The sequence below is a fragment of the Saccostrea cucullata genome, unplaced genomic scaffold (genome assembly GCF_032062105.1).
Source record: "Saccostrea cucullata isolate Sc308-1 unplaced genomic scaffold, CSIRO_AGI_Scuc_v1 ctg287, whole genome shotgun sequence".
In the NCBI taxonomy this organism is placed as follows: Eukaryota; Metazoa; Mollusca; class Bivalvia; order Ostreida; family Ostreidae; genus Saccostrea; species Saccostrea cuccullata.
Window position 1 is genome coordinate 85354 of NW_026930709.1, and position 26276 is coordinate 111629.

Consider the following 26276-nt stretch of genomic DNA (forward strand, 5'->3'; position numbering starts at 1 on the left):
ATATGCAATATAAAACTTTCTCTGTACTCGGATTGTTATTCTCTCTCTCTCTCTCTCTCTCTCTCTCTCTCTCATGTGACGATAATATGAATTAACAAAAGAAAGTCCATTGCTTGAACTTGCCAGTAATAATACACTACCATTTGTCACCATCATCATTATATACTAAAAAAATCAATGGTGCTCGAGCATAGAGACTCATCTCACACCCACTCGGACTGCCCTCTCTTAGTCTTTGAAGAACATATAATGTACAAAGGTATACTTGTCTCATTTTTAGCTAACCTCGACGATGAGCTTATACCATACCCTGGCGACAAGGATCAAGTTCAAGGACCAAGTGATAGTCACAATTTTGAAAGACACTTTTTCTCATTATACTAAGCAATCATGCAATTAGTACGTGATGGATTCACTTAAAAGCACCAATATATTAACAGTTCCAGTTAATAAAATAAAAAGAAAACATCACCTCATTTCCATAAACTTTATTTCAGTAAAGATAATTCTTAGATGATGTACAGTAGTCATCTTTACCCAAACAGTGATGTAATACTTTCAAACATTTTCCACAGACATTCTGGGATAATTACACCTCAGAACCTCTGTAAAGGTAACACACACCACAAAGAAATACTTCAAACAAATATCTACTCAGTCAAAACACGTGGCCTTTGGTGTTAAAATATGCCACAAAAATCATCTACGATCTTAAAATTCCCAATTCAGTTACATGGATTATAATATTACTTGCATTATTATTCATTTTTTCAGAAACAAAAGTTTCACATTCTTTTGGGATCTTCCCTCTTATTTGGAAAATCAATTCTATTAGTACAACATTCAGCTAAGTACTTTGCAGTAAATTGCTCTAGCTTTCCACAAATAAAAAAAACAATAAAGCTTTAGGTACAGTGTATACAGCTGTTCTATTTTGCTTGAAGGTGGTGGTTTTAGCTCATTACTGTTCAAAACAAGATATCTTGACCAAAAAATCTGAATAAAATTTGACAAACCAGTGGCTATATACACTGTATCTCAGAAATCATAAATGATTTGATGTAAAGTCATCATATAAAATTTTTAGTACAAGAGCTTTCCGAAAATGAAGATATAATTACTAATAATAGACTCAACATTTCTGGATTTTTTTTAATGCATAGAATTTTTTTTCTTCAATCATTTAATAGTGGTTTAAATAATTAAACTTAAAAAAAATCCAACATTCAAATTTTAAGAACTTAAATGGCACATTTTTGCCAAACAGTTTATATCATACTCATTAAACAAAAAGTCAGTTTTAATTCTCTTTAAAAGATGGAATGAAAGAAAGGGAGATAATTGACAAGAACAGTCACAGAAATGTTAATTCTTTACTGAAAATGCAATTAACAAAAGAAATGAAGGGAAAATGATGGATTAAGTATATGAATTGTTATAAATAATGAAATGAATTTTCATAATTTTTTTAAAAACAATTTTTGCTTCGCAAACTGAGAAATTAGTCTCATACGCAAAATGATTTTACATGTACATGTCAATGGAGTGTAATACATGTATACTAAATGATATAAATAAAAACGTGTTGGGATGAAAACGGAAAAATAAAGGTTTATGACAGGCTTTTCTTAATTAACATAAGGTAGCCAGACACTGTACACACATAAAAATGAATACTTTTATAACAGGAATAAAAGTAAAACCATTCAATGATGCAGTATTGTGATTATCTACACAACTTATGCATAGAATAAGCAAATCAGAATACATATTATTATCAATTGTTCCATCACTGTAAATTCTTATTGATTTTACAGAGTAAGATAGTATAGCAATCTGAGACTATATTCCCCATAATAAACGAGAAGAAACATAAGCAGTGTATTCTGTTAGGTATCTGGCAGACCGAAAAATATGTGTAAGTGTAAGACCACGGACAATCTGAATTCTGTCTACAGAAACCAGGAAACATTCCTTCACCTAACTATGCACAATGAACCAATACTTTTTTTTTTTCAATGTAAATATTTTACACTGTTATAATGACCCTTCTGTTTTTATGCAATTAGAGTGATCTGCCCTTTGATAAAAAATAATAAAATAAATATTTCATGTATAACCAACTTCGTTATCAATTTAGGCATTCTTAACTTTTAAGTACACATTTAAATTTTAACTATGCACAATATTTGAATGATTTTCCCATCTAGAAGATTTCTGTTCATCAATACTTGATGATTATCTATCAAGATAAATGGCATGCGCATTTACAGTATGTTGAAAATGAAATACATGTACATGTAGATACAGTCAATATTTACACCTTTGTACTAAAAAAAATGACTTGGGTACACCACAGTAGCTTATAATTCATTTTCAATATATATATTTTTTTTGGCCTAAATAGAATCATTTATATTAAATGATTAATAAAATTCTGTTTCAGTTATTTGCAATATTGACTTCCCAAATTTGAAGATATTCTGATTACAATTTATGTTCAAACGAAATATTTACCATTTCCTTCTTCTATATTTCTATGAATTTTATAATCAAGACATATTTGCTGAATGAAAAATATATGTTTGATGAGCTGATTGCATGAAAAAGCATCTACAGTTTTTTTTTCTGTCCAACATTACTGGTAATGTACAATGAACTTGCTACTTACAGCTCTCTAGTCAACTTAATCCAACACTCAACATAAAATTATGTGCACCTATTGGTAGCAATTGCTTTAGTTTTTAACTTTCAGTGAGTTTAGTTCTGTTTCTGCTCAACACAGGACTAAATCATTTGCACAAATTATGACCTCAAGATTGGCTCAAGTGCCTTAAAAAACATTTATACAACAGGCAATCATCAATTACTTCCCTCTATATGAAATGTGAACAATCTGTACAGGTTATTAGCCAAAAATAAAATGAAAATACAAAAAAAAAAAAAAAAAAAAAAAAATTATGATGACTCTCCCAATGTATCAAATATTTGATACACTGTGTATCATAGTATCATACACTTTTTATCCATACATGTGTGCACAGCATTTCTGATGTAATTTTTCTATTTCACAAGTGTGCTGTGAAATATAATAATGATGGTAGACTCAGGCCCTTCTTTTAGTTTTATCTTCCACTTATCAAACATCATTCATTCATATCATTCATTTGTTACTCATTATCTCTGGACATACAAAATTGATTTTATCATATACACACCAATCAGACATAGTTTTTTGTTTACTATTGCTTTGAAAATGGCCAAATCATGGACATAAAAATAAATCCTTTATCATTTACACTGTAAATCCTTAAAAATAGAACACCCCCTCTATATCCTTATATTCTCTCATAATTTGAAGTAGGAGGGGGGTTTTCTTTTTCTACAGTTTATATTTTTCATGTTCATAAAAATTCAATGCAAATTTAATAATGTGATCTTAAATTTAGGTATTCGTCCTTGCATTATTTTTTTAAAACATATGTATCATCATTCACACATCTTTCAGGATCTTGTGGCCATTTCAGGCAAATCAATTTACACTTACACTACACTTATTCAAACATTTACATCTTGGTACCCCAAACATTACACTTGCATTCTGTTACTGACTTCAAACAAATCTCAATGATTCAAATCACATTCAATCATTCACACAATTGCTAAAAATAACATTTTTTCCCTCTTTATCTCTCTACTCAATATTTTTTTTTAAGTTTTGTTTTGAACATGAATCAGCAACCTTTCACACATGGGCCATTTTCTTTGTTCTCATCCCAATTAAAAACAAATGTGATAGGGATTTCTATATACAATGTATATATAAAAGAACTGTATTTTTATACCAAGATGTCTACCAAATCATCTGTCCTTACATAAAAATTATAGTACATGAAATAAGCTGATCAAATACAACACATTTCTACATATTAATCTTGGCAAATTCAAGATTATTACTGAATTTTAGAGGTTTCAACATGAAGACATTATTATGTTTTTAATTTTGATTTGCCCAGATCTTAAAAATAAATCTGAAATTATTGGAAATTTCAGAGGTTGCATTAGTGTAACATCTGTCAATACCATATTAAAAATCCTCTTAAATAATGTAAAATTGTCAAAAACTATACTTTTTCCTTTCATTAAAAACTTCACAGTGCCATTCAATTTTTCTAGTCTTTTAAATCTCAAATCCGGCAAATTTTCAACAAACTCCCTTGCACATAGTGGTACATGTACTACTAAAACAGACTTTAATTGGCCAAGAAAGAAATATTTGTTATGAAAAACTCATTTTATCTTATTAGTCATTGCAAAACAAATTTTTAAAAATTTACACACCATGACTCTTTGAGTAGGAAAAAACATGATATAATTTTTTTATGATAAACCATGACACTAGGTAACTGATTATAAAGACTGTAAGATGTGCAGAATAATAACACAAAATATTTTCATTTCGAAATGAACAAAAGATGCCTAGTCTCCATCTACAAATTTAATACTCCTGACTAGATTCTACACAGGCCCACACTTTAATGGGAGCACCCACTAGGGGGGACACTTCCATTAAACTGGGTCAACTTTTCACACCCTCTAGGTTTTTCCTCTTATACGAGGCCTCTCTTACTTCACCTCTCTGAAGTTTTCTTATTGCGAGCCCTTTTGTTTCAGTTTCTTGGGAAGGTTTTCTGCCTCCTCTTGTACAACATTATTCTTTTGTAGTTTTTTGTTTATCTGTGTCTTCAGTTGAGTCTTGGAGGCTTTGTATTTATTCAGTTTGTTGTACTTGTCTTTTTTAGACCTGTCTCCCTGAAAATTGGGAAAAAAAATTGACATTTTTCTTTACATATACCATAAATATTGCATGCATCCACTTTGACTACAAGAGAAAAAGACACAGTACCTTAGATTCAGTTTTTGTTAAGTTGGGGAAATCCTCTGCTTGATACTTGAATGGCTTCAAATCTCTCCTTTCAGATGCATGGTGATTTGATTTCCTTTAAAAAACAAGTAAAATTCTATAGTGCATTTTTCTGGATCAATGGTCATTTTATTTTTTTTGCCAGTAATATATTAACATGTGTATTTACCTTGCATATGGACTGTATCCATGAAGGAAGGGACATAACTCTCCCTTAAAACAGTCTCCTTCCTCCCAAAAGCGACAGGTAATGTGGGACAGATCGTGAGCAAACTTGCAATCTGTACGTCGGCAGTTTCCTTCCAAGAAAAAGGTACAGGGCTTTTTCTTTCCTGTAATTATGTACAAACATTTTGTTAGAATAGGCTGTATAGTTTTACAAATGTTTCAGAAATCAAACCTGTCCTCAAAGGATGATGTGACATAACTGCTATCTGGGGTCCCTTTTTCCACGACGAATTATATTTAGTCTACAACGATGTTTGTAGTTTTCAAACATGAGTGAATTAATACGATGCCTCTTGAATAGTTTCAATAGTTAAGACACATTTTAATTATAAGGAATACTGCATTATCTTTGATTTTTTAGACCCTGTCACAGCTAAATTTGGGTATGTTCTTTTATGGAAAGAGAATGGGCGGGTCTTAGTACAATAGAGGGATATGCGTGTCCGAGAAGACCTTATATGGCTATTGTTATTATTTCGCACATAGTCATTGTCCAATCCGATGACAGAACAACAAAACATGGTGATTTACTATGTTTACATTTTATCACAGACATGTGGTTTAGGTCAATTTACCTGTTATCCTTTTCTACATTTCAAACTTTTATTATGGTCAGCCAAGGCTGTTTATACTTAATAATACGCATGGACTTTCAGCATTTATGGTTTTTAGGACAAGAAATGCACATGGCACTTGTATTCACGGATACTCGGGCATTGCCTACCAAACACGCTACAAAACTTTAAACTAATGTATATTTATCAATTGTTTGTAAGGCCAGATAAAATTAATCTTTAGATTCTCATCCCCGCCCGCCCCTCTAAAAATGTCCCGCCCCAGTGTTTTTAGGTGTTAATTAAAGTATTTTCACGTATTTTCATTCTGCAAGAATTTGGGTCAAAGTTTAAGAGTTATCTCCCGTCTGTATTAAAAGTCGCGTGTCGCTATTTATAGTAAAAGAGCCATGTGAAGAATGGAGAAAAATTGGCAATAAAAGCAGTTTAAATATGGAAGGAAGAGATAATTTGTCAGTATAGAGAAGGCAGTGAAAAAATAGCATAAACACATCTAGATAACTTCACTGGCATGAGCAATTTTTTTTAGAGAGATGTTAACTAACTAAAATAGACAAGGAAAATGACACCAGTCAAGTTTTAACGATCTCCAGCTGTGTGTGATTTTACTTTGAAAAAAAAACAAAACATTGTTGACAGACTTTAGAGAATGCTAAGTGCTAAAAAAATGTCAAATCTTAAAATTGTTCAGACCTAGGTTTTACAATAGAATATCTTATTAGAATATTTTATAGATTTTGCAAATATGACCTATTTTAATCAAGAACGATCAAATTTTTGAGGAAGGTGGAAATTTATGATATTTTACCCAAAACAGAGGGATTTGTTGGTAAAACTAAAAGGTATTTGGGGAGAGGCCGATGAGAAGTCATGCAAATACAATATACTGGTATCCCCATCTCATTTTGTTTGGCGTGTGCCGTATATGTGTACTTGATAATTTGTTAAGTAACGATAAATTTTTAATTTTTTAAAAGCAAGAATCTTCTTTAGATATTTAAAAGAATATGAAAAGAGTAAAATTTATTCATATTGGCATTAACATTATGAAAAAAAAATGTGTACGAAGAGTCCATCTTTTGTTGATACTTACAATTTAACAATTATAAAAAATAAAAAATAAAATCTGCCCACCCGCCCCGATTTTATAGTAAATTAGGATGAGAATCTAAAGATTAATTTTATCTGGCCTAACTGTAGATAAATTTCACTGTGATCTCGGAAATTGTACATATGTAGGTCCTTGTTTAATCTGTGACTCAAATGTATAAAAAAAAATATCGGAAAGCAGTAAAATTCCAGCATGTTTCCATAGTATTTTTGTGGCACTCACTCGTAACGAATTTCATTTAGCTGATTGTCAGTTAGAAAGTATCGCCAGTGCCTCGATTAGCATATGAATTCATTCTTACCTCAGAAAATCGAGTTCCGTCAATCTGTTCATAATGGGAAAGGCCAGCTAGATTTTACGATTTTTTAAAAAATAGCATGTGAGCGCAGTTAGGTACAATTTTCTCCTTTCAAATATAGGTAGATTTCAATAAAATACAGTGACCAGCCAAAGGAGAAAATTGTACCTACCTGCACTCGTATATTTTAAGGGCTTCAAAGAGTGGGGTGGGGTTAAAATGCAATGGGAATTGGATGTACACATGATACCCCTACCTCCGAAAAAAGATCTATATCTTTCAAATCACGTTTCTATTTTTGTTAAAAATAGTATTCTATAAAGGTACACATATTATTGATTAGTTACATACAAAAAATTGAGCAAAATTTAGACATTTAATTTTTTGTCAATTTACCGGGGGCCGCAAGTCACCTCATCCTTTCTGACTTTAGAAAATTCTATCTATTCTTTTACCTTTACCATTTAGGGACTGTGGGAAGAGACATTCCACCTCCATGTTATTCATCCAGGCATGCTCCAACTCACACGAGTACACAGCAGCCACAGGCATGGGCATAAAAAGAGGTGGCTGCAAGAGAATAAAGACAAAGTTCAAAATACATGATAAAATCTATATACCTTATAAATCTTCAAATCTTGATAATGTAGCAAACTAGAACTTACATTTGTGTCCAAATTCTCAAAGTCCTGTTTCTTCTTTCCTTTTTTGATGACCAGTTTGACTTTGACAATGTCCGAGTCATTCTCTGGTGGATGATTCTCTTTATCTAGTTGACCAGCACACTGTTGATCAGGTCTGGCCTTGCTAGTGTCCGATACATCATCTCCAAAGTACGAGGTCATCTCCATAAATGATTGGCCGTAGGGATCAGAATCTGCTATATATGAATTAGACTGGCCAGTTTCCTTCATTTTGCCAATTGTATACTTGCTTTCCTTCTCCTCATGGACCATATCCTGGTTAAAATCAAACAATGTGTTTTCATTTTCTTCAGAAGGGTCCTTCAGCTTAGAAGCAGAACTGTCATCTAGCTTGTACTGTTCTGCAGCAGATTCCTCATCATGTCCAGGATAGTAGAACATTTCAGAAAATGCTCCATCTTCATGGCCACTGCTCCAAATACTGTGACTGAGGGCTGCCTCTTGTTGACCTTCGCTCCCAGGATCCAGCCCCCAGGCCTCCTGAATGACCCATTGATGGACAGGTGGTTTTGAGACAGCAGCATCTCTCCTGGTGTCTGTCTCCCCATCTCTGACCACTGGTGTTTTGCCACAAGAACATACATTCTGTTTCGAATAATCAAGCAGTGAGTTTCCTGTGCTTAAATCCCTGCATACATTAGACAACCAATTTTCCTCTTTAGCCAATTCTCCACATGAGCACATGTTCTGCTTTGGATAAAATCCATATTCCATAGACCATGGATCCCCCTTCTTATTCATTGTAGGACCTCTATAAAAACCAGCCCTGTCTGCTTCGTCTTTCTCTTGAACATGCTGATCTAAATCTTCATATCCTGAATCCACACAGTTGTTTACACATTCCAAAAGATTTCTCGGGGTTGATTCTGCGGATTCAGTCAAATTTTCAACATATCCAAATAAATCAAAGACCTCTCCATCATTTCCAAACAGACCATTGTTTCTTTCACTTCCCTCTTTTAGCTCTTTTTCATCATCACTATCCAGACTTGAGCTTGTCTGTATGTATTTATCCTGATCCTTTCGAATCTTGAACATGGGAACAAAAGTTTCTTCATCCTCATCCCCTTCATCATCTGTAGTTGTCTGGAATTTCTGGTATGGTGTTTTCGAAGGAGCATAACCACCAAACAGGTCTCTCAAGTTGTAAGTAGATCCAGTATTCTGTACAACTGGGGACTGAATTGGTTGAAAGTGGGTCTTCTGAGAGAAGTAAAGATGTTCTTCAGGTGAACTGGAGTCTGACTTACAACTTCGTTTTTTGCAAGATGAACTTGTGGTCAATGACTCCATTTCTTGGCTTACTAGGATGGGCTCGCTAAGCACATGGTGAATCTTCTTTGGAACAACATCAACAAATGCCGATCCCTCCGAGGGCACCAGTTCAAAGCTTCGCGACAGATGAAATTTCTTTGGTGTTGAATGCTCAGCCATGGACCACATTGTCTGGAAATCCCCATAAGAGAGATTTCTAGAGAAACATTGATCATCTTCGCTGTTACTGAGTTGATCATTTTCTCCATCTGAGAGAACATTGTCGTACTCACTTCCAACCTCAGAGACAAGATCAAACTGAATTTGGGGGATCAATTCACTATTCTGGTTTTCTAGCTGGCACACCACAGAATCTTGATCCACATCAACCATAACTAGTGGATTACAAGGGTCTTCAAGCAGATTCACATCTTCTGATGTCTCCACCAAACTTAAGTCCTCTTTTATAAAATCTTTTCCATAGGAATCTTTCAGTTTCCAATAATCTCCCCAGGTACTAGAATTTGGATATAAACCATAGCTTCCCCAAACATCAGACTGTTCCCCAGGCTGGCATGGATCCCAGCAAGAGGACATACCAAACAATCCACAGTCACTCCAACAAGTATGTAGTGGATTCTTCAAAGGACCAGAGTAGGTACCTGTGATCTTTTGATAATTCACATCCCAAACTTGCCAGATCTTCCCATACTTCAAATGATTGTAAAAATCTGCAGTGTAATCTTCATTCCTTTCATCCCAGTGAACATCTGGCATCAAGTCATCCACCAGAACTTTTGATGGCCAAGTTGATGCTACATTTGAAGGGAGGAAACTGTCAAAATTTTGCAAGTTGTTATTCCAGCAGTTTACTTCTTGATGGTTTGCCGTATTCATAATTTGATCAAATTGTTGATGGTCCAATAAATTTTCTGATGATGCCAAGCTCTCATCTAGATCCAAATCTTCCATGCCTTTCTGTAAATCCTCCAGGTCACTGATAGTTGTTAAGCTTACACTGTTTGGCATATTTTCAATGCAACTGTCTGTCAAGCACCTATCAATCAAGCTTTCCCCTTTCTCACTTGTAGGTGTTGTTTGAGGAAGATTATCATAAGGAGAGAAGATAGGAAACCCGCACTCCTCTGGATTCAAAACAGTGTCTGGGTTTGGTATTGCTTCAGGCTCAGATTGGTTAAACATAGAGTGAGACAAATGAGCAGGAAATGTGTTGGAAAATCCAGTTTCACTGGAGTTTGAAGTGGAGTATGGAAAAAAGAAAGTATCATCCACAAAAGACTGCTGCATGAGACCCCCATCTGGACTAACTGGACTATCACTGCCCGACTTCTGTTGGAGAGGTGAGGCAGAGCTACTGTTGTTTCGCTTGTAAAGACGCTGACGGGGTTCCTCAGTTGTGAACAAGATGTCTATTGGTTGAGTGTACCAAGAGTCATCCTCTTGCAGTTCTGGACTTACCGACCCATCTGTGTCTCTTGGACTACTAATTCCTGCAGCAATCTCTGCTCCTTCTGCATTGGTTGGCTTTCTTATCTTCTCTTCCGGACAAGGCATCTTTTGTTTCAAAGCCTGTTCTTCCTTCTGTAATAAAATTTCCTTCAGCATACACTCCACTTGAGAGCATAGCTCCTTGTCCTGTAAAGAATGGGCCTGTGTGTTAGGCTTTTCAATATTAAGACTTCCATTTGGCAAGCTAAGGAAGCGACAGACTCCATGATTGGTATCTTCTTTTCTGGATGGTGTTTTTCTCATGTGTATTTTCCTGACAGTTTGTTTTTTCTTTTTCTTGGACTGGGTTTGGGATGGTATCTGCTCTCTGTGTTGGTTTTCTGGAGCTTGGTCTTTCTGATTTAGTCCTTCATCTGTTTGGCTGGGTTTTGGCTTGGTAATTGGGTTGTTCTTCCATACACTTTGGGAGTCATCAGGTGTGGTGTGCTGATCTTTTCCATGTAAGGCAGGGAAGGCTGCATAATATCTGTAGGTCAATAAAATGTTATTATACCACTGGAACACAAAACAGTCTACATGTATTATAAAAACGTACCATAATTAACACCCAAAAGTATATATTGATTTTTACTTAAGACTTCCTTAAAAATCTCTTAAATTCAGAATAAATGATATGAAAATTATCACATACAGTTGATTTTTCAAGTGTTAATTGATTCCTGGAGACAGTATACTGACAAGTTTATTCTTTGTCTTCAGTACTAGTTCTAGTTCTACCTATAACCTGATTACTTTATACAAGGACATAAATGACAAGATTTGTAATTTTAAAAACATGCTTACATACATGTATATTTAGTTTGTCTTATAAATTTGATATTTCCAAAAGAACACTCAACTGATCAATTATAGATGTTTTTTGGTTTTTGTTTGTTTGGTTGGTTGGTTGTTTGTTTTTTTTTAAATTAAATATGTTTCAGTTTCTACTTGATCTTCGATGATGATGCCAAATAAGTAACATAATTCAAAATTCTTGACTGATTTTGAGTTTTAGAATTTTATTCCAATTTAGTTCCATTATTTCCCACCCATGAGCTATTCATTCTAGTAAAGCTAAAGTTTATAACCTGTATTGATCACACTTTATTCAAGAAAAGGGGGCTATAATAACTTAATTGCATTCACAAAATATTCTTATAGTTGATATTCATAATAAAGCAATTTTAGTGAAAAACAAGAAATTATCTTATACTTCTTCATACTTGACAAACTGAAGAAATTGTGTGCCAAATTTACATGCCAACACCAGCATAGCTATTTAAATGATTGGAAATGATACAAATTTGGAAATCTGTTATTAGCAAGACAAATAATTTAGAGATTAAAAGAATTTTTCTTTTTTTTTGTTTTTATTTAATTGCAATTATTGATTAATCTAAATTATTATTTCCATAACTTATGGGAGTTTGCATATGAAACTTTCAATGTGAACCTTGACTATGATAAACAAACTATTAGTTTCAACATTAATCAGCATTAACCATCAAATGGAGTGCAGGAAAACTCAAAAGAATTACATGAATTCATCAAGTGTTGAGTAAAATCTAATGTTATTTCTAAAAATCACTGCAAGAGTAGAACAAAATGTGACAGGTCTGAAATTACAAAGGTCCCCTTGACTTTATAAAGAATGAAATCACCTACCGTTCAGCTGGGTCTTCAAGTTCTGAGCTGCTGGAATCGCTCTCTGATGAACTAGTGGTCTGTTCTTGGCTGTTTGTACCATCACCCCCTAAAAGAAAAGACCAAAATATTTAATAAAGGATATGCTTTGTTTCAATGTAATTTATTCAATATAATACATGTCCTAGCTTGCTCGATGTTTTGGTTAACCAAAATATATATACTTTATATATGTATATTCATTTTAAATATATACAGTAAAACCGCATTATCTTGATGTGACCAAGATAAAACTTTGAGATATCCAAGGATTCAAGATACATGTACATGATGTATATATCAAGTGTGAAATACAACAAGTTGCTGGGATCTAAACATTACTTTTACATATCCATGGTATTTGAAATGTCAGTCTCCAAGATACCTACTGTAAAGTTTAATTGTTTTACAATGAATGGATAGTTTTCAGTAGACCCAAATTTACAAGAGTTACTTCCCATTGGCCGCCATATAGGGGGTCATCATGCTCCTATTCCTTCATTATTCAACCAACTTTTAACTTCTTATAATGGCAATTGTGGGGTTGGAAGCATTGTTTTTCTTAAAAATATACATCTGTTAGAGCCTCCTTTATTTCATAATTTTTATTCCATGAAGATTTCCCCCCAAATATTTCTGTTGCATCCTCTTATATCTGGTAGGGAAAATTACCAGGTTGACCACTAAGATGGCAGCCAATGAGAAATAACTCTTGTTTATTTGGGTCTACTGAAAACTATCTATAGCACCAAGCCCTCTTTATATTAAGGAAAGAAGATATAGTATAGAAATATATAAGCCCAGTGTGTGGCAGAGTGGGAAAAGATCAACTTTGAATTTAGAATGTATGCTGTGATACTGAAATTTTGTGATATCTATGAGAATTGAACAACCATAAAACTAAATTGTTTGATCTTTATCATTGAAAGATTTTTCAAGATATTGTGTGGAAAATATTGACATTTGACCTAGTGACCGCCAAAACCAGATCATTTACTGTGCCTTAGAAAGTAACAGTGTACCAATTTTGATCTTTTAAGAAAAAGGTTCAGAAAAATTCTTTTGTCTAATAGTCAAATTTAATAGTCCTTTTTCTTTTCTTTTTTTTTCTTTTGGTCCAAGTATGGGCTAATTCCCCAATGTACTTCAACTGTTAGATGGAAAAAGGATTTTAAAAAATTTGTGACATTTTTAGGAAAACCAAGTACCTTAGACATGTTAGATGCACTTTTTTCCAGGTTCCAATATATTTTTATGCCATGTGCTAAAATTTTCTATTGAAATTCCAGTAATAAAATACTTGCAGTTCATAAGTCTTAGAGACATACAATGGCAATCTAAGAAATTTTCTGACTATGGATTGAAGGACAGAAATTGTAATGCCAAAGAATGACCCTGTGGAAAAAGTTTGTGTACATTGTACAGTTACACAAACAAACAAAAACTACTGGTAATGTATCATATTAAGTAATTCGTATAAAGTATAATCTTAATAAATTAAGTCGACAAACCTATTTAAGAGATTCAAAATAAATAAAGTTGGCCATCATACATACGAGTACAGGTATACAATTTTTTTCTCTGAACACCTGTTATTTTATCCAGCAATCTTAGTGTCACTTTCCTTCCTTTTCAGTAAGTGTAATAGGATATTCATCAAGATTCAGGAAGTTATGAACTGTACATACCGTTTTGCTTTATCAGCACATCTCTAATAAGATCATTTTACAAAGTTATTTACCTATATTTTTTTTCATGTAAAATTATTCTCAGCTGTCTAAATAAAACTTTTTTGGCAAATATTATTGATAAGAAACATAGCAACACCACATAAACATAGCATATAAAACATTTTTATAGTTGAAATCAGACCAAAACTTTACAGGACTAGCATCTTTAAAGGGTATTTTTATCATAGTTTAAGTAACCATGGTGACCAAAAATTTATAAATATTACTAATTTTGTACCCCTTTGTACATGTTGTAGTTCAATTCTTTATTATATACCTAACGTGTATCACTCAATTTTACTGTAGAATTAACGCAATCACGTGATGTCGTGATCCGACTTTCCAGATCACCATACTGTAGTTTTCTGAATCCATATCACCACTCTCTGAAACTGATGACGTAGTACGCAAAAACATGACGTTATTTTTCTTGCGCGTTAAAAAGTCCATTGTTATTATGCTTTGTTTTATGGATAAATATTTATACAATTGATCTCTGAAGTTTTATTTTGCTATATTTAGCTAGTTATAAGTGGGTATATAATAAATTTATCATTATAACAGTAACTTGATCCGAAGAGCCGTATCACGTCTCGTTGACAGGCGCGGATCATCAGATCAAACTCAACACTTCGCGTCTCGTTAGATCTGATGATCTGCGCCTGTCAACTCGACATGATACGACCCTTCGGATCAAGTTACTGTTATAATAATATATATGTACCAATTTTTTTTAAATGGGCCAAATCGTTAGAATTTTAATGCATTTCCTTTATGTTTAGTAACTATGGCAACAATGTTCATTAAAATAAAAAATCAATATCTTGATGTAGTGTATTTGCATACTGGGTCTTAATGAATACAGACCAAAAATGTAGGAGAAATGACAAAATCAAACTAAAAAAAATGCAGAACATTGTAGAAAAAATATCATTTTTAAATTTTAAATAATGAATTTCACAGATAAATCAATTTTTAAAAACCATTTCGATTCATCAAAATAACCAGAAGTCTCTGATGAGACATAGCTCTACTGGTCTGTATGTATAACAAAGGAAAAGTAGCACTTGTATTTGAAACTTCGCAAAAGGCAGCAATAAATAGAATTATGTATCTTAGTGTAATCTACTTGTGTGCCAAGTTATATTGAAATCAGAACAAAACTGTTGGAGGAGTAGTAATTTTATGGAATTTCACAGAAATTTCTATATTTAGAAACCATGGCAACACCGTTCATTGAAATCAAAAACTGATGCATTAAATTATGTATCTTAGTGTAGTCTACTTGTGTGCCAAGTTATATTAAAATCAGACGAAAACTTTAGGAGGAGTAGCTTTTTAAAGGAATTTCACAGAATTTTCTATTTTTAGTCACCATAGCAACACCGTTCATGAAAATCCAAAACCAATGCAATAATTTATGTATCTTAGTGTAGTCTACTTGTGTGCCAAGTTATACTGAGATCAAACAAACACTTTAGGAGGAGTAGTGTTTTAAAGGAATTTCAGAGAAATTTCTATTTTTAGTAACCATAGCAACACCATTCATCGAAATCCAAAACCAATGCACTAATTTATGTGCCTTAGTGTAGTCTTCTTGTGTTACAAGTTATATTGAAATCAGACCAAAACTGTAGGAGGAGTAGCATTTTGAAAAATTGTTTACAGATAGATGGACGGACGATGGACGCATTACTATCGCATAAGCTCTTCTGGTCTCTGACCAGTAGAGCTAAAAACAATAAGTAGGATAAATATTGCAGATTTTCATTATTTGTGTTCCAAGTCATTATTAAAATCAAACTAAGAAGAAAGTAATGAAAATAATAATCTGTCTGCAAGATGTAGATAAACCAGAAGACTATGGCCAGATTGTAGCTCTAGGAACTTCTTATAAGAACGATCATTTATCAACCCAAGTCTTACTAAAATTCAACCAAGCTCAAGAAGTAATGATCTAAAAGAATTTCAAATAATTTTATTAGTCAATGGCAACAGTTCTTTGAAAATTAAATAACTTTGATTGTTATGACCACATACATCATTTGAAAGCTCGATAAGGCCAGGTAAAATTAATCTTTAGATTCTCATCCTAATTTGCAAAAAAATTGGGGCGGGTGGGCGGATTTTACTTTTTATTTTTTATAATTGTCAATTTATATATAGGCCTAAGTATCAAACAAAACAAGTTGTGTGTGTGGACGCCCCGAAAGCAAATTGAAAGTTGGGGGGGGGGTTACACATTTTTTTCATTAAGAAAGTATTACCTTAATGCAAATATGTATTCTTAAAATAGATTTAATTCTTTTCATAAAAATTCTTTTAAATATTATAAAAAAGAAAATTTTTGCTTTAAAAGTTAAATATTTGTTGTTAATTAACAAATTATCAAGTACACATATATCACGGCACACCCATGTTAACAAAATGAGGTGGGGATACCAATAAATTGTGTATGCGTGACTTCTTATTTTTTTTGCAAAATCTATATAAATGTTCTAATAATTATTCTACTGAAAAATCTAGGTAATTCTGTGTAAGTATTGTCTACAAAATGTTGTAGAGTTTTTTTTATTTCACAAATTTCTAAGTCACACAGCTGAAATCGTTATATATAATTTGACCAGGTGTCATTGTGTGCCAAGTTATTTTTACTTAGTTACAATCTCTCTACATATTTTTGCTCCTGCCAGTGATGGTATCTATGTGTTTATGCTATTTTTTCTTGTGTGCCTTCTCTATACTGAACAAATTATCTTTTCCTTACACATTTAAACTGCTTTTATTGCCGATTTTTCTCCATGTGTTCACATGGCGTTTTTGCTATAAATAGCGACACGAGTAGCATTTTGAAAACAGATGGGGAGATAACTCTATAAACTTTGACCCAAATTCTTACATTATTTGTGAAAATATACATGAAAATACCCAAAAAATCAAAATAAAAAACATCGGGGCGGGACATTTTGAGAGGGGCTAAAAGGGCGGGCAACAGTTCTTTGAAAGATTAATTTTATATGGCCTAAGGACAGAGACCATGAAATTTTAAGTTTATATTTATCAAAAATGTTTGAAATTGGTTGAAGAAGCCAAAAATGTTCCAAAGTTTATGACCAAATGACAGGCAAAACCAGATCTGGGTGGCAATATTGAATATGTCACCTGAGTCTAGCAGGTGACTTTAACATAGTTAATCAATGATGGCAGACCTCACCTCAACAAATGTTATCTTAAAGTAAGTCAAAGTCTAACACTATAGACCAACAATCTAGTAATGAGCTTTTTTTAGAGTAGATCTATACAACTTTTATGCAATTTTGTTTTCATTTCAGGTCTTGCACTAATGCAGTTACTATGGAATGGACTTGTTCTAAAAATTTCATAACTAAGCTCTGATTCAGAAAAAGTTAGTCAAATACATAATCTGAAGCAATTTTGAGAGTGTTTTTCCCCTCATGCATCATCCATCCAGGTTAAGGAAGGCCTTCCAGTTTCTTGGTAATGAACCTGCTCGAAAAACTTAAATCTAGTTGGATGATTCCAAAAAATATAGGTCAAATCCAGAATCTGAAACATGTCCGAAGCATGTTCAGAAGTATGCATCCTAAATGTATCATCCATCCAAATTTACAACATAGGCTAATAGCTACTTCATATTGAATGAACTGCTCCAAAAACTTAAACTGAATCACTCTTCTAGAAAATGTAGGTCAAATCCACTGTCCTTAAAACTGTGTCTTCAAGAGATTTTACATGTCGTATTTTGGACTGATGAATATTAACTTAGTCATTTTCCACTAACCATCAGTTTGATTAACATGATTAAACACATCTTTTAATAGTGACACCTTAGGTACATGTATAAAAATATACTAAGACTAGCATCTGAAATATTAATCTGGCTAAGTATAAATTTTAGCCTCATCATGTAAGAATGCAAGTTTGCTTTTTTTTTTTTAACAACATATGAAAAGCTTTTTCTAAGCAGATTTCAATGTTGTGTACAATGTCAAACAGACACATTTTAGAAGGAGTCATTTTCCTGGCTTTAATTTATGCATGAGCAGAACTGTCCAATAATACACAGATAAATAATAACACCTATAAATCAAACATGGAACTTCCAAAAATTTGAAATGTGATCTTATCAAACTAAAAATCTGGTAAAAGTATAGACAGTGAACATGGTGAAAATTATTTTTGTTCCTGGTTTGTTTACATTTAATGCCTTTTGTTGTGTATTCTACACAATTTGACATACTTTCTATTCAAAGTCCTACAATAGGAGAAAATCTTTTTTTTTCACAGATATGGGGAATCTCAAGGCAAAAAAAATTTCCAAAAAAAATTTTAATTCTTATTTTCTCAGAGTAATACAACAAATTAAAACTATTTACTGCCATAGGCCACAATTTTTTCTTTGACCCCCACCCCCACCACACCCCAAACCCCCCATGCATCCCCTTCCTTCATCTCTTTTCTATTGTTGTTTCATAAGCTGACACAAAAACATGTGATTGAATTTATACATGAGGGATCTATTGATTTCTTGGGGTTGCTGTCCTTTTTCAAGATGAGACATCACAGGTGTTTTCTGGACTAAATATTCCCATTAACAGGTGACTATAGAGGAGGCAGATCTGCATCTGTCAATCAAGGCCCAGAATCATGGCAAATCTCCCAACTCCTTTACCAAGTTTACTAAACCCCCTTTTTCTATATCCACTACATCAATCATGACCTCATAACAAAGCAGTCCCATAAAAAAAAAATTCTCTGCGAAGACATAAACAGACATGTGATCGTCTGTCATAATCTTACTTAGGCTAAGAAGAACAAGGAATTTCTGAATATTTATATGAATTACACATATAAAGTGCAACTTTAAAAACTTGAAATTTTTACACACAGCAAAGATTTAATTAGCACTGCCCATCCCTCATCAAAACATTAAAAATTTTCCCTGAAACCTCCAAAGATTTCAATTAATTCTCTCACTGTTAAAATTAATACTATCCTGATTATTGGACACTGACTTCCTTTTTCAACTTACCATCATGTTGTTCCAGAGCCTTCAATTTGTGACATAATTCCTCTACTAGATTCTCTATACCATTGTCCTAGAGTAAAAAAAAAAAGAACACATGATCAATATATAATAACTACGAACATTCCCATACATATAATTGCCTCAGCTGGCTGAATAAGGTACACAAAAGACATACACCCTCATACCTTCAAAAGAGTTATGTCCCCTTATTGGCAAATATTTTAGGATAATGAATTAGAGGGGATTCACTCTCATGTTTGATACACCTAGCTAAATGTGTTATTTTTTCCCCTCTCTGAAGTCAACAATGGACTCATTGGCCCCGAGCCAATTTCTTGTGTAGTGTATGAACAGAAAACATAGGGAATCCCTACACTGGAGTGGTTATAATTAAGCATATTGAACATGTTGAAGTCGGAATTCACAACAATTTTGCATGATTGGAGGGAAATCTTATAACAAAAATACTTTAGAGTTGACAAGGGTTCAGCATGTTGTAAGGCCATTGCTCTATAAATATTCTGATTAATTCCTTGCATTTTTTACATATGACCTGAGAAGGTCGAGGTTAAATTCCTTCCTCTCCACCTCAGTGTCTTAGTAAGTACTGGTAGGCAGGCAGGCACATGCTGTAGCATGTGATACATGGGTGGATCCAAGATTTCCTTAGGAGAAAGGAGACAGGATTATGCATTATTGAGTTTTTAAATTTTCCATATTGCGTGTGGACAGACAACTTGACATTTCCATTCCCTTGATCACTACCAATTCACATGATGGACCAATATAATTATAATTTATTGCATGATGAAGCTTCCACATATGACATGTCATTTTTTAATCAAAAGTCTATGAAAAAAAAACATTTTAAAAAATTGTCATTAAACAACCAAACCCAATTTTTCCATTCTCCCCTTTGGAGTTTGGATGCAGATATGGTCATTCCTTTAAAAAAATTTTTTTTTTTTTAACTTATAATAATATTCCCCATGACTAAGAAGCCTTGATGCAAATTAAGTTTATTCTGCCTTATATTTTCAAAAAATAAAAAATAAAAATGTTTATGCATATCGCACATATTCACATTTGATAATGACATGTCAAATGCAAATTCCCAACTCACTGATATGAAATCTTAACAATTTACCTGACCTAATCATGACATGCAGTTGACTATTGCCAAATTCAAATGAAAATCCTGTTTATCTTGCAAATTCTTATGAATTTATGCTCAGTATTATTACCGGTACATATGGTTATATATGAACCGGTACACATGGTACAACTTCATACATTCTGTATTGTAATAATTCCATTCTTTCTCCAATATAATGTGCCAGCAAAACCAGGGCACTTCAAAATGGCACTTTAGTCCTCTTAAATCTGATTCTCTAAATATATATGTGGGTTAAGGATAAATGAAGAATAGACAACATTTTCTTGGCACATGGACATAAAACAAACATCAAAATAACCAAATAAAAATTAACCATTAAAGTCATCCCTTATTTTTATTCCAATTAAAACTAGTATTTCCGTGACTGAACTACCTTAATAATCACTTAACATGAATTAACCTTTTATGTTATTAAATCATATGACTGAAATTACAGATAGGACATACATATGCCATGGTAACTATTAGCACCTGAAGATGTGTCAGACATCTTCTCTCATGTTTTGTTTCTTCAAATATTAAAATCAACAAATATATCCCAGGGATTAATCTAGATATTTTTGGGAAACTACCCTTTCTGGAGAAATTGGGAAAATCAGCCGGGGTCTGGGAACCTTTCGAGCGAGTGCACGGCAAGCTCTTCTTGGGGGCCAATTGAATTTCAGCATTTCTATGACCATTTAAAGTGCATAAAGTAGAAAAGTAAAACCATATTTCTCATATACTGAAAAATTTTTACTTTAAATTTTCAGTTTTTATGAAGAGAAAAAAAATATTTGAGGTTTTTATTATTGCAAGGGGAATATTTTACTCATCAAAACGGGAAAATTAGACCTTCAGGGGATAAATTTTCTCTATGGGAAAAACACCGAAAATCGGTAGCAAATATGCCGTAGATTAATCCCTGTATCCATACAAGAGGCCCATGGGTCTTATAGGTCACCTGAGTATCATGCGACAACTTTCCAACAATTGAATTTGATTCAAGTTTTAAACTAGAGGCCATGAAATTCACCATTTTGAAAGAGACACCATTGCTTATCATAATTATACACTCAGCATGCTTATTTTGGTTACTTAATACCCAGAGGTAGATCAGAGTAACAAAGAGAAAATGCATTTCCACTTTTAGTGAATTTCAGGGCCCCTGGGTCAGGGTTTCTTGTGTTAGGGTGGGTCGACAGTTTAGCTCCCCATCCCACAGGAACCACTGACCCTGGGGCCATATCTTTCAAAGTTTTGGAATTTTTTTAAAATCTAATTTCATCATGCTGTTGATTATTACCAAAGTGCAGATTTCAAAGCATTAAATTATTTCAGACTATGTACCCCCCCCCCCCCCTTCAAAGTACCTCTGTCCCAGGGGACAGGAAATTAACAATTTTTGGAAGAAGCAGGTTTTTTGTCATAAATATATACTAAGATCATTTGGCATTATACCCAACAACACAGGAAAAGATTTTCAAAGGATTCATGCATTTTCACTATATAAACATTAGACATGTTAGAGCCCCACCATAACACAAGAAGCCCTAACCCAGGGGCCATGAAATTCAAAAATCTGAAAGAGACATCCTTCCTCCTCATAACTATGTGCATAGTTCTTTGGTTAAATACTCAGGTGCAGAAAAGAAGAGTTTTAAAGAATTTATGCATTTTCACTATATAATCAATAAAGCCCCGCCCTAACACCAGAACCCCTAACCCAGGGGCCATGAAATTCACAATTTTGGAAGAGGTAGCCTTATTCAACATATTAACTATCTACTTGGTTAGTTTATTTAATACTCAGGAGCAAAGAAGAAGATTTTCAATGAAATAATTCATTTTTACTATATAATCTATATAGCCCCACCCTAGCACTAGAACCCCTGACCCTGGGGCCATGAAATTCACAATTTTGGAAGAGGCAGCCTTATTCAACATAGCTATGCACTTGGTTAGTTTATTTAATGCCCATGAGCAGAGAAGAAGAATTTCAAAGAATTTTTGCATTTTCACTATATAACCTGTTTAGCCCCGCCCTAGCACTAGAACCCCTGACCCTGGGGCCATGAATTTCACAATTTTGGTAGAGGACTCAATGCTGATTACAATCATACCAACCGTTTGACTGCTTGATGTCCAGGAGTAAAGAAGAAGATTTTTAAAGACTGCACTAATTTTAGTGGTTTTTGCCCCACCCCCCAGGCCCCTTGGGGGCAGGGACCATGAACTTCACAAAATTTGTTCCCCTCCACCCATAGATGCTATAGGCCAAATTTGGTTGAAATTGGTTCAGTGGTTTCAGAAAAGAAGCTAAAAATGTTCAAATGTTAACGCACGACGACAGACGAAAACAGATAGCAATAGGTCACCTGAGTTTACTCAGGTGACCTAAAAATATGAATGACCTGCCCAGTGTTCATTAGATGTAACATTTAAATTTATATAAATGTATGATATTTAGTGATTGGGAAGGCCAAAATGGTCAATGGGACTATGGCGCAACTGTCAACATTTTTGATGGGCCATTTAGAAAATGAATGGGCCATCAATATGATCTGATGGACCATTTCAAGAAATAACAGTGACAAACAAATATGAAATACAAGAGCAAACACGTTTTTAATTAATCGAATCCGATTTTTAACGCATGAAGTGCAGCAAATTTAAAGGAACTCCAGTCTTGATGTCATCTTTGTCTAATTTACACATGTATATTATTTTATATGTACATGTACCAGTGCATGAAAAATATGCTGATTTTATTGGTACATGCTATGCATCATGTAGTGCTTCTTCTAATTTTTTTTTAATCTGCACTTTACTGTAGAACAAAAATGAATTTCATTTAATGCAAATACAATTTCATGTACTTCTCTTTTATTAAATTTAAATTTTGAATTTCCATTTCCTTTCATGACTCGATAATTTTTTTATATTTAAAACATACCACTTACAACTCAAACCTTGCAAAATTTTTTGAACAAATTTATATAAACAAATATAGCATAGAACTTGGAAGTTTTACCTAAATCTTATTGTTACTCTGCTCAAATAACTAATTTTTCTATGTAATTCCACCCATCCAGTGCTAAACTTCACATGTAATGTGTATTGACCAAAAATAAACTTGGAAACATGGCATGAAAATAACACTGATAGCAGCATACTTCTATGTGTCTAGAAACCAGGAAATGCTGTCTGGTGGCTTCTAAATTTCAAAATTTTTCCGGGGGGGCATGCCCCCGGACCCCCCTACCGAGTGGTACCTCCTATTTTTCATAAAGTACCACCTGGTTCAAATCTTTTTGAAAGCCCTGTAATCCGCATACTGGACAAATCTTCTGCATTTTCATAGCAACGTCATCCGCATACTGTATAAATCTTCCGCATTTCTAATTGTTTATAGTAACGTCATCCGCATTTTTGACTTCGGCAAAGAATATTTTTGTATAATTGTTCTGATGACGACCATCTCTGGTCGAAACCGGTCAACCAAATAAATTTACATGTGCATTCTTACGAAGTGTTGGTGATCTGTTTGTTCTAATTAAGATTACCAGTACGATTCAAAACAACAAAATATGAGCACTACATTCAATAAGGAAAACCAAACTGTTTTATTTTTCCTTCAATATATATGTATAATATCGGGGTTTTCAATAATTATGAAGTAAATAGGCAAATTTATCAATTTAAAGTGGCTGTTTTAGAATTAATTCCAATAGTTTCCTTTGCCAATTATGAGATTTGAAGCAGCAAAGAACTATATGCGGTATATTGCATATATTTGCCCCCACAAAAGTCAAATTTTGAAAACTTCCTGAAATGTGCTGAATTCAATAAATTGTATGAGAAATATGAATTAACAGAAATTATTAGTTTCAAAGCAGTGTATTCACAATTTTTGTTTTAATGACGTCACAAACTAGTCCGATTTTATATCCTTTTTCAGAAAGAGGACAAAATCTCAGCAATTTTAGCTTTAAAATATAGAGAGCGCAAGTTTGTTCAGGAACAATATTGACATATTTCATTGATATTATTATTCTACACATTATATCAAAATATTAATCCTGAACACACATGCGCTCGGTGACTTTTACTCTAAATATCGACGAAATATGTACATTTTTCTGTAAAATTCATAAAAATCTTAAATTTACGTCATTTTTGTGACGTCATTACGTACATATGACGTCATTACTTATGAAAATATTCAGTGCTTTGAAGTCAGCATATACTCCCCTGTTTAAGAACTTAATTAAATATAACTTTATCAAAGTTTGATTTGGGGGGGCAAATATTGGTTATTACCGAATAAAGTTCTTTCAGACTTTGAAACAGTGATCGATCCCCTTCTGGTATCCCTAAGCTTATTGAAAACATAAAAATTCTCTTTCTTACCTCATCTGAAACAGCTTGCAGACATTCAATTGCTGCCGACTTTTTTCTCTCCTCAGAATTCTTCAACTTTTTCTTGTCATATCTGGCAGGCTTACATTGATGCTTTTTGTCAGCTTTGGGGTCGAAAAGGAGGTCAAGGTCAACATAGTCTTGAAACTCATCATCATCCTGCTGAAGAAGGTGAATTATGTGTCTGGAATAAATGATGGAGTCGATGCCACGAAGCTCCAACTGGTGACCAAACCACTTTTGAACTGGCGACGGCAGCCGCACAGTTTCCATGAACAGTTTATGCTCAGGAAACTTCATGGAAACTGCTCAGCACAGCTTCTTTGCCAAACATGGATACATACAGTGAAACCACTGGGACAGTCGTGTACTGGGTAATTTCTTAATGGACAACATGGCCTTGGTGGTTTAAGAGGAAGACAAGGTGCTTGATAAAGCTTTACATGAAAATTCTATCTCTGGGTATGTATCTCTTCATCTCTCTTCTAGACAACTCCATTGTCTTCCTGTCAAACAACAGAGAAAATTTGAACAAAAAATTACAATAGGAACAACATTTTTATCAACAAGTGTATGGTCAAACATGTTTGCATTTAGACTTTGACACTTTATTTGTAATTCTGAACCTGATTAGACTAGGGTTAACCACTGACATCGTCTCATTAGTGTTTTTTTTTTTTTAATGCTGTATATAGGTGCTAAATCCTTGGTCCATGTTAAAACCTGACAAATATCATATCATTTTACCCAATTCAATCATCTTTAAAATAAAAAACAGTGATGTCATTTTCTGGGAAAACTTTATAAATGCCCCATTTACTGAACTTTTCTCATTAAAATTTTTGACAGTTGCAAGAGTTATTTCCCTTGTCAAAATAAACTGACGCAACAACGTAAAATCCACGTTTTCTTCATATCAGTCCTGCATATATTGGATTGTTGGCTAATTAAAAGACATTTGTCCTTATTCCACAAAGTTATTGTGGTTATCAGCAAGATTTATAGACAGAGTCAAAAAACTATGGAGGGGGAAGGCGGATGACATCCTAGTCCACACAGACAGGGCACACATTACGTTATAAAAGCAACAGGACACCCCATGTACTGACATATCATAAAATGGATAAGGTTCTTCTTTTTAATTCTGATTTTCAATGTGCTTAACTTCAATAAATTCAGGTAACTTACCCCGGAAACTGAAGGACGATGGGGGTACGTTTAAAGATTTACATTCATGACACTCAGAGATAAACAGTTCGCTGCATGTGAACGCCCTGGTGCAAATATTGTTTCCTCAAAGCAGAACTACATCACTAAGACTGTCTACGTACTAACATCGGAGGAAAAACATAAAGAATATACGATAACTCAATATTACCCCAGAGGAAACCTTGGTTGTTCCTCTAGGTTGACGCCGGATATGCCTACGCTTAAATATAAACCGTTTCGGTGTCACCCTTCCTCACTATTATTTACTGATTTATTTACTTCTCTTGAAATATACCATGTCTTTGTTAAAGTTTTAATTATTTTATCGTTATTTGTCATAATTTTTGGCGCTGTCGATTCATACGCATATATTTTACAAGCCTTGGAACTATTTCCAAATTTTCTGCATGAGCAGACACAGGT

At 33.6% G+C, this 26276-nt stretch overlaps 1 protein-coding gene across 2 annotated transcripts; it reads right to left on the reverse strand.

Annotated features, from left to right (window-relative positions):
* Positions 1 to 472: 472 nt before the first annotated feature.
* LOC134229745 (uncharacterized) lies at positions 473 to 26078 on the reverse strand. Of its 2 annotated transcripts, none has more exons than XM_062711531.1 (9): positions 25833 to 26078; positions 24636 to 25150; positions 19070 to 19136; positions 12269 to 12356; positions 7802 to 11090; positions 7598 to 7706; positions 5094 to 5256; positions 4907 to 5000; positions 473 to 4812 (listed from the first exon to the last, which is right to left on the reverse strand). In XM_062711531.1, the coding sequence occupies exons 2-9, from the start codon at positions 24942 to 24944 to the stop codon at positions 4651 to 4653; spliced, it is 4281 nt and encodes a 1426-aa protein (XP_062567515.1). In that variant the 5' UTR covers positions 24945 to 25150; positions 25833 to 26078; the 3' UTR covers positions 473 to 4650. The 2 variants fall into 2 exon arrangements, with proteins under 2 accessions (XP_062567515.1, XP_062567514.1); XM_062711530.1 differs by having other exon boundaries at positions 7592 to 7706.
* Between the last annotated feature and the right edge of the window lie 198 nt (positions 26079 to 26276).